The 14682-nt window shown below is 49.4% G+C and overlaps 2 protein-coding genes across 2 annotated transcripts; both read left to right on the top strand.

Annotated features, from left to right (window-relative positions):
- The first annotated feature begins 501 nt into the window (after nt 1-501).
- CYSRT1 (cysteine rich tail 1) lies at nt 502-4196 on the top strand. The gene is made up of 2 exons (XM_036748589.1): nt 502-555; nt 1391-4196. Exon 2 carries the CDS (start codon nt 1457-1459, stop codon nt 1865-1867), a length of 411 nt encoding a protein of 136 aa, XP_036604484.1. The 5' UTR covers nt 502-555; nt 1391-1456; the 3' UTR covers nt 1868-4196.
- Nucleotides 4197-10348: 6152 nt separating this feature from the next.
- RNF224 (ring finger protein 224) lies at nt 10349-10846 on the top strand. Its single transcript, XM_036751731.1, has one exon. The coding sequence runs from the start codon at nt 10349-10351 to the stop codon at nt 10844-10846; it is 498 nt and encodes a 165-aa protein (XP_036607626.1).
- Nucleotides 10847-14682: the final 3836 nt, after the last annotated feature.

Here is a 14682-nt window from a genome sequence, read left to right as displayed (position 1 = left end):
TCCCTGTCCTCCTCCCTAGTCAGCCTCTCCCATCCTTGTCTAGCTGGCTAGGCCTCATTCAATTGTCTCCTCCACCTAGAGGAGTTAACTGGGTGGGCTCGAGGACCGAGGATTGACAGAGAATGGCATGCCAGGGAGGGGCTGGGGATGCCTTAGAAGTGAGCCAGTTCTGTGGGTCACCAGAGTCCAAGGACCTGAAGGGCAGGAAACCCCTTCTGTGCTGAACCCACTCTATCAGGCACTGATATAGGGGAAGACACTCCTGATACCTTAAAGGAAGGGTGGCAGAACCGAAGCAAAAAAGGATCTCTCCCGAGGTAGTATTCTGAACCCGCCTCTGAGCCCCCCAACTCTCTATTCCTAAAATGCCTGCACCCACCTTCCTGAGCCCCACTGGGCTTCCTCTGCTCCGCCCTGGCCCAACCCCTCCCAGGACCTCCCCCGCCCTCCCCCAAAGGAAAAAGGAGGAGGCCCCACAGAGTTCAACTCAGCAGACACCTATCCTGGTCCCACAGGACAGGACCCACACCAAACACTTGCCTGTTTCAGCAGAAGGTAGGTTCATGAGCTTGTCTGTGTTTGCCCTCTCTGGGACACAGGCCAGGTGCTTGGGGCATCCCTGGGGTTGCTAAGCTCTGAGAAGAGGGTGGCAGTGTTTTCCTTGCCTAGGACATTTCTGCCCTGGTGAGTGGCTGAGGACATGGGGACACAGGGGGAAGTTGCAGGTCAGGAAAGAACCTTTGTTTGGGAGCTAGAAACTCCTCTCTGTGTAAATTCCACATACTGGGGGAGTGGGGAGGCGGGCACAGAGGGAGGGAAAGGGGAAGCAATGTTCTATATTGAGGAACCAGATGATCAGTTCACCCACTGTCCGGTGCAAGACTTCAGCCTTTTTCTTAGTTGACCTATTCCCCAGATTCCTAGTTCTCATCTCTGACTTCCTTATAGAATCTTGTCCCGTGGAGGTAGAGTGAAGTTCGGAGTTTTGGGGAGCATTCCTCACATATTGTCTAATTCATACATTGTCACACCTGCATCAGTATATTGTCACACTCATATATCTGTCACACAAGCTGTCACACTGTCACACACTCTTGTGTTGTCCAGAATTCACACACATACGCTCACATATGCAGTCACACATAAACATGTTCACATGCATACGCTTTTATGCTCAGATACTTACATGACCTGTCTAACAAAGCTGAGTGGTTCTATTGGGAGATTTAAGGTTCTGGTCAGGGCTGGGAGCCCTTGGTGAGCGACTTGGGTCCTGACTTAGGACTGTGTTAAGACTTAAGACTGTTAGGTCTGTCTTCAGGTCTGTGAAGCTCTGGTCTGGCTGCCCTTCCCCCCTCTGTACTGGGTAAATATTTGTGTCCTTCCTCAGCAGGGCCAGATCAAACTGCTCCTCCCTTCCTCCCTCCCTCCTTCCCTGCCACTTGCCAGCAGCTCCATGGACCCCCTTGAAGCTGTGGTGAAGAACCCTTACACCAGCATTAACATCCCCCGAGCCCACCTCCGCCCAGACCTAGAACATCAGCTGGAACAAAGCCAGGACACTCCGTACCCTGCGGCCAAGCCTAGCCCTGCACCGGCTTACTCCCTGCCAACTGTGGGTGGGTGGACCCAGGAGGAAGCCAAAGGAGGGTCTCAAATCTATACCCAGGAGTCTTGGCAACACCCAGGGAATCCTTACTCTGGCCTGCAGCAGGCGTCAGGGACCACAGAGCCACCTTATACAACTGTCCCACCTGCACGGCCTGGAGACGACATTGCCCATCACTGCTGCTGCTGCCCCTGTTGCCGTTGCTGTCACTGCCCTCGCTGCTGCCGTTGCCACCGCTGTTGCTGTGTGGTCTCTTAGCTCCTCTGAACACCTGGCCCAGAGGAACCCAGACTGAAGGAGACCTATGCCACGATGCAGCTGGACTTGTTGTCACTCAGGGGTAAGAAGGCACATATCACCCTGGGTGACTCCCTTTTGGGTGTCATTAAGCCACCTCTGGCCAAAGGAACCAGAGCTCAGGGCAGAGGCTGGAGTCATTAGGATTTGATGCTTTTGAAGTCATCTTCCTATCTCCCTCCCCAAGTCACCCATCATGACAGGACAGAGTCCTGGGCAGAAGCAGGAGCTCAGGAATCACAGAATTTCCAAGCTCAAATGGACCAAAGAAATGAGAGTCCAACCTGTGCCTGCACAGGATTCCTCGAGATCTTTGATAAATTGGTATCCAACTGCTGCTCAAAAATCACCCTCGGCCAAGAGCTCACTCCTTGCCAGAGGAGCCCATTCTGTCTTTGGCTGACAGTGATTGCTACATCGAATGGAAATATGTCTCAACATAGTTCCATCCATTGATTTTAATTCTACCCTTTGGGGCTGAGTGAACCAAGTCTGATCCCTCTTCCCCATCACAACTCTTCAGATATTTGAAGACAGCTGTCATATCCCTCCAGGATTATTCTTCTCTTCTCCAGGGTAAACATACCTTGTTTCTTCAACCGATCATACTCATGCTTTTCAGGCCAGTCTGCCTCCACCAATTTGTTAATGCCCTGCCTAAAATGTGCTACCCAGACCTGAATACACTGTTTTAAGATTTGGGGATGAGTTCAAGGGTGGGACGTCTATCATGAGAAGCTTGTTGAGGAGGTGTCAGGAAATTGGAGACTAAGGTTGGGAGAGGGAAGATCTCTACCTAAGGTGGAAGAAGGTGTTCAAACCTCCCCCTCGGAGTGGTGGCAGCCTAACCCTGTGCCTATTGAAAGCCTCACACACCTAGGGTAAGCCATCAGCACTGGTGATACCTATTACTGCCCACTGTCTATCCACTAGAATCCTGAGCCAGTGATGAGAATGGGAATGATTCCTAGCCTCACGCAGCTCAACTCAAGGGTCCTATCAACCCATACCCCTCCTCACCTGGACTAAGGCAGTTGCATCAATGACCAGCCCCAGGGGATTCCTCACTTCTTGGGTTACCCCTGTTGTTCCCTTGACAATAAACCTAAATAATTTGTTCAGCTCTGTCTTCACCACTGCTTTGCTTGATTATTCAGAGACCATATAAAGCTTGGAAAGGCTGGGCTTGGGGTCTAGGATCTGGGAAGGTTCATTTGGAGCTTAGAGATTTGTAAGAATTGGGTCTATGGCCAGAGAGGAAGGGATTCTTGGGTTTGAAAAATATAACTCACATTTGTAAAGCTTGCAGTGGGCCGTCCTCATAACAGCCCTGTAAGGTGGAATAGACCGAGTACCATTATTCTCATTTTAAAGATAAGAAAACTGAGACTGAGGCATTGTGACTCGCCTCGCACATCGGGTCACTTTATAAGTATCTGAGTTGAGAATAAACCCCACTCTCCTGTTTCTAAGCCCCACATTCTCCACCACACAGTCACATTCCCCCATCCCTGCTCTTCAGCCTTGCTTCCATTTTGGCTAGGGCTGGATCAGCCTCAGTCTACAGGTGGACTGAGGAGATGGCCGAAACTCTTCATGTCATGAGGCAGCAGCTCAGACCCCACAGTTCTCAGCCACCACTTCTCTTCCACTAACTGGACAGGCAGTAGAAGCTCTGAGGAGGGACCCTGTTCATCTCCGCCTCTCCTTCCTTATCCTCAGGTCTCTTATGCTTGGCTCTGCCCTGACCCTGTGACTATACTGCCTTTGGCCTAATCTTATGACCTGTCTCTCAGCCTTGGTGCCAGCAGTGAGAAGGGGATTGGAGATCACCACCCATCTACTATGAGGAAGTAGTGGGGCCAGTGTCCAACCAGGGCCAATATCTAAAACCTGGCATATGAATGTGGGTGAAGAACACATGTATGGAGTGTCAGACTTACAAGGGACAACTAAGATAGTATAGACCAGAGGCCCGGGGTCCCAAAATATGGAAGTGAATACAGCTGGGTGAGGTCAGTATGGAAGGCTTTCTGAGGGAGGTGAGTTTTGTGCTGTAGTTTTGGCAAGAAGCTTTCACATTGCTGTCATTAAGGTCATGAGGGAAAGAGGTTTCTTAATGGTGAGGAAGAACAGAAATTAGCAAGCAGGGATTGAAGGACTGAGGGTGCAAAAGCCAGGGTAGAACCTGGCTAGGCCAGTGACTCATCTTGTAAATCCTCAGCCTGGGTGGAGAATGATTTCCTAGTTTCCATCGAAACCTTGGTTTCCTCTGACCCTACAGTCAAGTGGTCCCACCTACTCCCCAACATATCCTTGCCCCACCCACTACCAGCCTCTGCTTCATGCCCTCTCCAGTACCCACCTTCATTCCTTCCATTCCTACCAAAGTGGGCCTAGGACCTACTTTAAAAGGTTGAAAGAAACCTTAGAGATCATCTCACCGCACCCTCATTTTCCAAACAGAGAACTTGAAGCCTGAGAAAGGTGAAGTGATTTGTCCAAGGTCACGCAGATAGTGTCGGTGGCCGAACCCAGATTTTTTTATTTTAAATTCAGCATTCTTTTCCTAGAGAAGACAATGCTAGGGCATCCATGCCCCCCCGGGTTGGTGAGTTACCAAACCACCACTGTGGGGTTTTTGGACATTATACATGCCTATCTTCATCCTAGTCAAGAAATTCAAGAAACCGGGAGGACACTGAAGGAGATTATAGTTCTTCTGAGAAGAGAAGTCACTCATGTGAAACATCAACTAGGACAGTGTGGTGAACTGAGCAGATAAGTCACTGAGGGCAGTGAGAGCCAGGAGAAGTAAAGGGATCGTAGAAATCTTCTCTGACTCCTACATGGTGGTGGGTCTTGAACTGCATCTTAAAGGGAAAGAGACAGAGGCAGAGAAGGAGGAGAAGAGACAGACAGAGAGAAAGAAGAAAGGAAGGGCGTTACACAGGGATAAAAATAGCCACTATCATCATCGTCATAATCGTTCACATTTATATAGCACTTACTATGTACCAGGAGGCAGCTGGGTGGCTCAGTGGTTAGAGTGCTGGGCCTGGAGCCAGGAAAATCTGAGTTCAGATCTTGCTTCAGACACTTATTAGCTATGTGACCCTGGGCGAGTCACTTAACTTCTGTTTGTCTTAATCCACTGGAGAAGGAAATGACAAACCCCTGCAGTATCTTTGCCAAGAAAATCTCATGGTCGTTATTGGTGCTGTGGTCCGAGGGGTCGTGAAGAGTTGCATGTGTCTGAACGACAGCTATGTGCCAGGTGCCGCGCCTTATAATTATTATCTCATTTGACCCTCACAACAACCCTGAGAAGGAAATGGTATTATTATTCCCACTTCACAGATGGGGAAACTAAGGCACACAGGTTAAGTGACTTGCCCAGGGTCACACAGCTAGTCCATGTCCGAGATTGGATTTGAACCCAGGTCTCCTTGACTCCAGACCCAGCACTCGATTCATTGTTTTAGGAATACAGGGTGCTTTAAAGGAACACTGAGAGATAAAGCTGAGTTTGGAGCCAGATCACAGAAGACCTTGAATGCCATACTTGGGAGTTTGGACTTTATCTGGTGAGCAATGAGGAACTGCTTACATTTCTTGAGTAGTAAAGGAACACCATGGAAGCAAGGTTTGAGAATAATTAGTCTGACAGGACACACAGGATGGACTGGTCTCTCCACATCTAACAGTCATCAGGAAGCAATCACCGCCCAGAGGTGCCTGGTATGTGTTAGGTATTCACTGTGTATGACCCAGGTGTCAGGAATCTTCATGGATCAAGGCCCGGAAGACAGACTCATACCAGTTCTGCCACATCCTTTTCCCCCCTACAAACACACACCATCTCCTCTCACCATAATCTTGAGTGCCGCTTTTCTGCCTCCCTTGCCCTGGTCCCTACGGCCCATTCAACCACCTTCCTAGGCAGGAACTCCCTTCTCACCCTCTACCCACCCCCCAAGCCCAACCTAGGAGAGAAGCAGCCCCACCCAGACTGAGCCACAAGAACCAGTCAGACCAGTTTGGGGAGAGTTTGGGGGGCGGGCTGAGGGAGGGGAAGGGGGGAGGATAAGGAAGGAGAGGCTGCCCTCCCCCTTCACTTTCTGCCAGATTCACAGCAAAGTTGGCTCAAAGCAACTCTTCAGTTCCCGCCGCAGAAACTCCTTGAGTTAAATTGAAACACTGACTTAGAACCTAACCCTGACCTTACGTCGGCCTCTCTTGGAACAAGAGCACTGTATGTGATCTGAGGAAGGGATGGCCAAGATCAGGGCGCAGGAACCACCCAGGGCTGACCCATGTTCACAAGCCAAGAAGTAATGTGGTGTATTGCTTAGAATCAGAAGGGGATTCAGATTCTATTGCTAACATTAGTTATGTGATCATGAGCAAGGACTTTAACCTTTCTGGGACTCAGTTTCCTCATCTGTAAGATGGATATGATAATACTGCATACGGGTCACCTCATGCAGTTATTGTCAAGAAAGCACTGTACATAACAGCAACATTGTGCGATGACCAACTCTGATAGACAACTCCTTGCAGCAATACAATGATCTAAGACAGCTCCAAAAGACTCACGATGGAAAATGCTGTCCACATTCAGAGAAAGAACTATGGCGTCTGAATGCAGATCGAATAATGCTATTTTCCTCTTTTTGTGTTTTTCGTTTTTCCTTTCTTGTGGTTTTTCCCTTTGATTCTCATTCTTCTTTACAGTGACTGATGTGGAAATATGTTTAGTATGATTGTACATGTATAGCCTGTAACAGAGTGTTTGCCATCTTGGGGAGGGAGAAAAAATTTGGAACTCAAAATCTTATAAAAGTGAATGTTGAAAAGTATTTTTACATGTAATTGGAAAAAATAAAATACTATTAAGTGGAGAAGAGAGAAAACAGTGTATCAATGTTATCTATTATTATCATTATTATATTCACCCTGACCATGTCCACATGTTAAGGGGATATGCCCTGGATGGTCCCATGACCCTTCCTCAAGCTCCTTATCTAACTAATGCCTGCTCTGGTGTCTTCCCCATTACGCTCTTGCCATTCACCAACTCTCCCCATCAATGCGGCATGGAGTGATAAATGGAACGTTCTGCTGATTGTGTTTTTCCCTTGTTCAGGGGACCAAGCAGGGGTGGGCAAGCGGAGGGCCCTAAGATGCCTTCCTTATCTCTCGCAGGACCATGTGTCTGGAAGCTTTGGTGGGGGATCTCATTGCAGGGCTTTTGTGACTGAAAGTGGAGCTGGCTCATCCTGAGCTCCTAGGTGGTAATGTGAGCCCCCACTGGGGGAGGGGGAGCCTTGGGCACCTTGAGTACCCATCAGACTCCCTGGGATCTGGCCCTGGGGCCAGACACATGCAGAAGCACAAGATCCAGACCAGTGGTCAGGGAGCAGGTAAGAGCTGGGAGTGGAGCTGGGGCTGGGGCCAGGGAAAGCAAGGGAGGGAGGGAAGGAAAGGCATGGGAGCTGGTGTCTAGGAGAGACAGAAATGACAGAGATGGAGACACAGAGAGACTCAGAGGTTGGGCCTACAGTCAGGAATTGTCCTGTGCTAAAGCAGTACTGTAAGGTGGGGGGATGGGGAAAGATTGAGGTGGATTGAGTTATAGACCCATTCCCAGGTCCCTGATCAGCTTTGTAAATACCCTGGGCTAGAGAAACTGGGCTGCTCAGCAATCCAGTGAATAGGCCAAAGTAATGGGTGATCTCAAAAGTTTGTCTCTTAATTGGCCAGCAGTGGGTTGCCTGGATAGGTAAATCTCCTCTTGCCCCCGGCTCCCTTCTAGGCAAATCCCAATTATGAGGGAAATGAGTTCAGGGACTAGACTCAAAATGTCAGCGGGAGGTGAAGCCACTAGAGTGCAGGAGACAAATCCTCCCCGCTACACCTCTCTTGGGCAACATTTAATGGCCTGAGGCTCTAGCCCTGGATGGCTGAGAGGAAACTAAGGAGAGACTTACTGAGCTGGAAGGTTGAGGTCTCGAGGCACTTGGTAAAGGAGAGAGACAGAGTCCCAGAACCCTGAGTGGAACCAAGTAGTCTAAGAGCCACTAAAAGTGGCCAAAAGGCCAGGCTGTGAGAAGTGAGTCAGGTGGGAGATAAGCCTTTGGTATGTAAAGTCCTCCACTAAGACAGGAAGCATCAGATATATTATAAGATATATTCTTCAGTTTGGGCCTTTGGAGGAGCCTCTTAGGGGAGAAGCTTGTTGGCTTAGGCTGCAACTAACCATTCTGATACCTTGGGCAAAGCCGGTAGGAAAACTTCAGAGAGTAGCTTCAGGGTAAAAGGGCCCAGGCACCAACAGCTGGGAGAGGAGTGCAGTGGGACCACTGGGGTTCCCAGCGTCTAGTGAGAGAGTGGAGGTAGCTACCCTGCTTCTGTGGAGGCCCATGACAAAGGCCTGGCAAAGAACCATGAGGTACAGGGGCACTCTAGTGGGGGTGAAGGGAGGGAGGGAGCAGGTCTTCCTCTGGATGTCAGGTGCCATGAAATAAAACCCCAGTCGTTCTGCTCCAGTTAGGTTCTCTTGTTGGATTTCCCATAGGGTTCTGGGGGTCTGAATAGGGTAGAGGAAAGACCCAGAGGGGGAAGACAGATTTCTGAGATTTAATGTTAGTTCAGGATTGGGGAGAATCACATTCAGGGTCTAAGGGTTCTGTACAGTGAATGTCAAGGTGAATGATTTTGCCAATAGTGAGAAAGGGTCTCCAGAGGGACCCTTTGATAGGTCAAAGATTATCAGTGAATGAATGATATATACCCATGAAGGTTGTTGTCTCCTAACCAGCATGAATGCTGAAAGGCAGAGACTGTGTTTCTGGTCTCTCCCATTGACCCTAGCATAGGAGTTGACAGCAATCAGGGCTCTTTAAAGATGGGTTGACTTTTATTAATTTGACCTGGGAGGCAGATAGAGAAGTCTGGTTTGGTGGGAAAGGAGGTAGAATGTTCAAAAAACACATGGCAGATCAGTCACTCCCAAAATCTCCAGCGGAGGTCCCGATTCAGCAAAGATTTTGTGAACCTAGCTCCCACATTCTCAATGTGTGGTGAATCCTCATGTCCAGGAAGTGAGGTGATCACTAGGACTGTAGTCTCCTCCTCAGGGACAAACCAGAAGAAGGATGTCTCTGTTCATATCCTCCTTCAATCTACCTTCGCTACCCTCCCTGTACCCTAATAAACTGCCTTTAGAACCTCTCTGTCAGGGGCTCCATAACTATTCTTCCCCCAAACTTTTACCCAGGTCCCTGACCCCCATTTTGGCTCTTCCTGAACTCTTCACTCCTCAGCCTTCCAGGACTGAAAAGGGAGCAGTTGGTAGCTTTCCTTGTCCCTGTCCAGTTTGGAAATAAGATATCTGTGCTCTCTCATCCAAGCTATGTGTTGCTGTATATCTCTGTGTGTGTGTGTGTGTGCTCTGTGCATATATGTTCATAGGATCAAAGGAGTTGGAATTGTAAGGGGCCTTAGTAATCATCGAGGCTGGGATCACACAAGTGGTAAGTGTCAGACCTGGTATTCAAACCCAGGTCCTCTGATAGCGGGTCTAGTGCTCATTCCATATGGCTTTCCCCATATCAGCGTGCCCTAAATATAAGAAGCATTGCATAGTCCTAAGCCCTGTCAAATGGATCAGCAGCAGAAATGGATATAGTTTGGTGTTTTGTTTTTTTTTTTTATCAACAGAAATAACATTAATGAAGGGACATTACCATCTGTTTTGCCATTACACCCAAGGACCATCTGACTTGCCACTGAATCCTGTGTGTGTTGTCTCCCGCTATTAGAATGTGAACTCTGTGAGAACAGGGACTGTCTTGCTTCTCTCTTTGTATTCCCAGTAAGTGTTTAGCAGGTGTTTTTTCCTTCATTCATCCATTCATTCATTCACAGTAATTAGAGCACCAGACTTGGGAGTCAGGAGCATCTGGCTTCATGTTCTGTCTCAGATTTGCAGGATGTATGATCACAGGCAAATAAATCATTTAGCCTCTCTCAGCCTCAATTTTCTCATCTGTAAAATGGGGGTGATACTTGTAGTGTTTCCTGTGTAGGACTGATACAAGGATCAAACATTTATAAGATGCTTTGCAAACCAGGAAATGCTATGTAAATGACCAATGGTGGTGTTTCTCTTATATGACTGTCTCTGACTCCATGTCTCCAAGACCATTGTCTATACTTGTGCATGTCCCCTAAGAACAGAGCCAGAATAAAGAGATGTAGTTAGGACTTTGGAAGGTAAAGTTTGGGGTAAAGGTATGTTCCAGGACAGGAGGGGTCTGATGAAGTCAAGACCTTGTACCACATCTTGACACTAGCCCTTTATTGGCCCAGGAATCCAAGGTAACTGGCTGAATGAGCCCCACGTCCCCAGTCTTGGTCCTTCTTTTTCTCCACAGGATGTTGCATGTAGAAGGAGTCACTGACAGTGAGGCTATCCTTGCTAAGGAGAAACCTTCCGAAGTGGGGGTCCGCCGAAATGACTGCATCATCTGCTATTCCTCCTATGACCTGGCTGGCCGCCTTCCACGCCGTCTCTACTGTGGTCACACTTTCTGTCAGGCTTGTGTCCGGCGCCTGGACACACCAGCTCATGAACAGCGATGGATCCCCTGCCCTCAGTGCCGCCAGAGCACACCCACACCCAGAGGTGGTGTGGCCATGCTGGACCTTGATCTGGCTGCCTTCCTGGCTGTGAAGGCAGAGCGGGACCCCCCCCGAGGAGAGCCCTGGTCCCCCACTCCCCACAAAGGCAGCCCTCCCAAGCCTAGCTCTGTGATCACCCAGCAACCGGCCAGCCATTGTCCAACGCTAGGCCCTCAGCCCAGCTTCCCCCGACAGGGTTGCTGTTGGGGCTGCTGCCTATGCTGTGAGCCTGAGGGCACCCCTGAAGTCTAAGTCCTGGCCATAAATATGCCCAGCCTCCAAACATATCCTGACATGGAACAGTCCCTAGCCACAAGATCCAGGCAGTCTTCATGGGAAACCAAGGCTGGATCCTTGAACTGGCCCATGCATGGGGTCGAAAGTGGGGTTTGGAGCTCCATCCTGTGATATGTCTCATCATAGCTCCTTTGCTTTTCTCACTAAGCCCCAACTCTCTTGCCAGTTGCTACCAACCTCTTCTCAATGTTGATTCACCATCTTAGGCTCCCTACCAGGACCCTGAGTTGGGGTTGTTTGGAGAGTTCTAGTTCCTCAAGATGGCAAAGGGCCTCTGGCTGCTAGAACCCATAATGGCTTCCTTGACTGCCTGGTTCCCCTAGAAAACTCAGCCTGTGAAAGAGGCAGGACTCTGGACCTGCAACCTTGAACTCAAAGCCCATAATTAGCCCCTGGATTAAAGGCTATGTTGACTTGTGTCCCAAGAGAGGCCACTACCTGGATCATGAGGGTAGGAGTACCTAGAACCACGGCCGAGATCCCTGCAGTTTGGGATGGGGCACAATGGCTGTGTTTACAACCATTCATTCTGTTGGCTTTTTGTTGTTGCTTTTTTACTAAAGTGTGACTATCTACTCTGGTCTCTGTTCCCCAACTGCATGTTTGTCTGAAGTCACAGAGTTTGTCTCTGATTGCCCGGGGATCCTTTTAGCCCCAGTGCGTCACCGGAACATTTTTTCCCCACGCAGGGAACAAGACAGGCAAAAACAGTAAAGCCATGAATGACGCCTTCTGGCCAGAAGCTGCTGTCCCATCCTAGCTTCCTATAGGAAGGTTTTATTGATAGACAGGACTGGTATATAACCTTGAACTCTAGACACTGACCCCTTGGGCACTGACCCCTAAATGACCCCTACACTCTTACCCCCAGACACAGTGACTCCTTAGAAAGTGACTCAGGATGCTGATCCCAAGATGGATATTTAATCAATTCCTGTATTGTCCAGAAGGGGATAGTAGGGTATAGTACTTCCTCCTCTTTGCAGGACTTTCTTTGAACCTAGGTCCCAGGATGATGCCCTAGGCTGCCTGGTTGTGGAGGGGAGGGGAAGGCATCCAAGGGAATGTGCTGACCCAGGAGGGACACAGATCTGCCTCACCCACCAAGTCCAAAGTCTCATATGCCCACAGGGAACATGCAGAGAGTGGGGACTCCCCACAGGCTGGCCCCCTGGAGACTATGAATAAACCTGACCCTGGCATAGTTGGGGGGGGCGGCCTGGGCATTGATCTTGCTTCCCCAGAGAGAGGACTGATCAGGGAGGGGCTGACCCCTAGAAAAGGGAACACCCACCAGAGATGGTGCCTGAAGGGCCCAGACAAGGTCTACAGCAAGGCCAATAGACAGGCTTAGTGAGAATTCAGTCTATAACCAGGGTAAGGCTCAGTCTACAGTCAGGGTTCCAGATCAATCAGTTGAGGTCAGGCCTCAGTTTGGGACCAGGTTTAAGCACAGAACGATAAAATATCAGAACTGCAAAGGACCTTAGAGACCATTCTATTCTAGCCCTTCCTTCTGCAGGGATAGAGAGAGAGAATGATTTTATTCTAAAGTGGCCCCAGCAAGACCCACCTCTAAATCTGATACTGACTCCTTTGATGAATCTAAACCTAGTCCTGACCCCACTCCAAGCACAGATATTCACCTGGATTTTCCTTTCATCTACCTTTCCCTTCTCCAAGCCCTGACCCATTCTTACCTCAGAATGATACTGCACTCACTCTGATATCCTCAGACCTCCCTTGCCCCAACCTGGGCTCTGGGAGCAGAAGCTACTTCTGGTTTGCCCACCCTGCTGCCATTCTCCTTTCAGAAAAGCGGATGGTGCCCTAGAGAGGGTGAACAATGGACAGGGAGATAGCAAGAAGGAAGGGCATGTAAGCTGTTCAAAATCCATTTATCGGCAGAGTGCCAAGACGCGTGGTGTCTGCCAGCCCAGGACACAGAGCTGGGTTGCCTAAATCCACGTTTTCCTCTTTATCCAAATGTTCTGGGATTGTGTAGAGAAAACCAGAATCAAAGGAAGACCCAAGATGGGGACCCGGGAGTCCAGAATATCAACCCCAGCTTCCTTTGCCTTCCACCTTGCCATTGGGGTAGGGATAGGTAGAAGCCAGGCTTAGTGTGGTACAGTGCTCATGTTCAGTCATGGTCATGGTTACACATATGTGTCCACTGGCTTCTCCAGATTGGGGAAAGGGATAAGGGTCATCAGAGATTACCTGCCAGGAATAGTCTAGAAGATCCTAGTTTCCAGGTAAGGGGGAAGTACCCAGACCAAGGAAAAGTAATCCTCTTTCTGGGAAGGGCTTGGGGGGTAGGGAGCTTGAACCCTTAGGGGCGTCTGTGGTTGGAGACCCATGCCAGAAATGTGGTGTCCTCACACAGGGAGTGGGGGACAGATTAGCTCCCTGGTAAACATTAATGGGGCGGTGCTTATAGCGGGTCATGTGTGAGTGAAGCTGGATCTTTGACCTGAAGCACTACCAGCCTCTTCTACAGCCTCCTAATCACTTCTCAGAGGGTGCCTTGGGGCCAAGAGGCTGCTCAGGTAGGTGTTTTAGGCTAGGGCCTGGGCCTTGGCAGGGCCAGTAGATTGTGTGTATGAGAGAGGGTGGGTTGACTTTCTCTCTCCAGATACCAGGGTTTATCCTCTCTTCCCCAGCTACCCATGTAGTTGATGGCAGGAAAGAACTACGAGGGAAGGAAGAGGTGGTCAAGAAGGAGAGGAGTGACAGAAGAGAGGAACAAGATATGTGCACCGCCATCTCTCCTCTTCTTATAGCATCTGAGAATGAGGGTAGTGGTGACAGAGGAAGTGCACTTCCCTCTTAAGAGCCTTGTAAAATCTCAGAATCAGGCAGGAGGGAGCTGCCGACTGTGACATGACATGACATGTGTGCTTGTGTGTGAGTTGGTGGGGAGGACCTGGGCTATGGGCAGGGTTAGGTACCCAGGGGAGATGGAAACATCTGAAGGCAACATGGTCTGCTGGAAAAGAACATTGGCTGTGAGGTCAGAAGACCTGGGATTGAATCCCATTTCTGATGCTTACTACCTGTGTGACCTTAGACAAGTCACTTAACTTCAGTTTCTTGGATCTCAGTTTCTTTATCTGTAAAATGAAGGAGTTGGATTGGGAGGCTGTTGAGGTCCCTTCCAACTCCAGGTCTCTGATCTTATGAATCTTGTGGGGGGTATGGAGGGGAAGCAGTTGCCTCAGGGACCAAATATAAGCTAGAAGTCAGGCTATTCGGAAGCCAGGCTTAAGATTAAAGATGAACAGTGTGGCTCTTTTTGGTGGGGGGAAGTGAGTGTTGGAGCATTAGGATCTTGGCTCTCTGGCAAATGAGTAGGGGCTTTGACCTCTAGGCTCCTTTGTGTCTCAGATATCATTCTCTAGCCCTAAACCGTGCCCCTTATTGAGCACATAATCCCAGAATTGCTACGATAAACTGTCAGCATCATCACCTCAAATGCCAAAGTCTAATCCAAACCCATCTGAGGATGGGTCACTGAGTTCTTCCACTCAGGGCCAAGTCCTAGTGTCACCCACTTTGCCCTCCATGCGCCCTCCTCCACCCTAACCCTTGTCCCAACCTGAAGATAGCTTGATCTATGAACAGCTTGGAAGAATTGGCAGGAGCAGTTTAAATAAAGGGACCTCTGGATGGGCCCAGACCCTAGGAAGACAGAGGGCCTGGATGGATGGATGGATGAGACCGTGGGTTACCTGAAGCCTCTGAATTTGCCTCTTGTAATATAGCATCATTACTTCTACTGTGGGTGT

The sequence above is a fragment of the Trichosurus vulpecula genome, chromosome 3 (genome assembly GCF_011100635.1).
Source record: "Trichosurus vulpecula isolate mTriVul1 chromosome 3, mTriVul1.pri, whole genome shotgun sequence".
NCBI classification, from domain to species: Eukaryota; Metazoa; Chordata; class Mammalia; order Diprotodontia; family Phalangeridae; genus Trichosurus; species Trichosurus vulpecula.
This window is presented reverse-complemented; position numbering and strand designations above follow the sequence as displayed.

Coding starts and splice junctions, on each gene's coding strand:
- CYSRT1 (XM_036748589.1), top strand. CDS start 1,457: ATGGACCCCCTTGAAGCTGTGGTGAAGAACCCTTACACCAGCATTAAC.
- RNF224 (XM_036751731.1), top strand. CDS start 10,349: ATGTTGCATGTAGAAGGAGTCACTGACAGTGAGGCTATCCTTGCTAAG.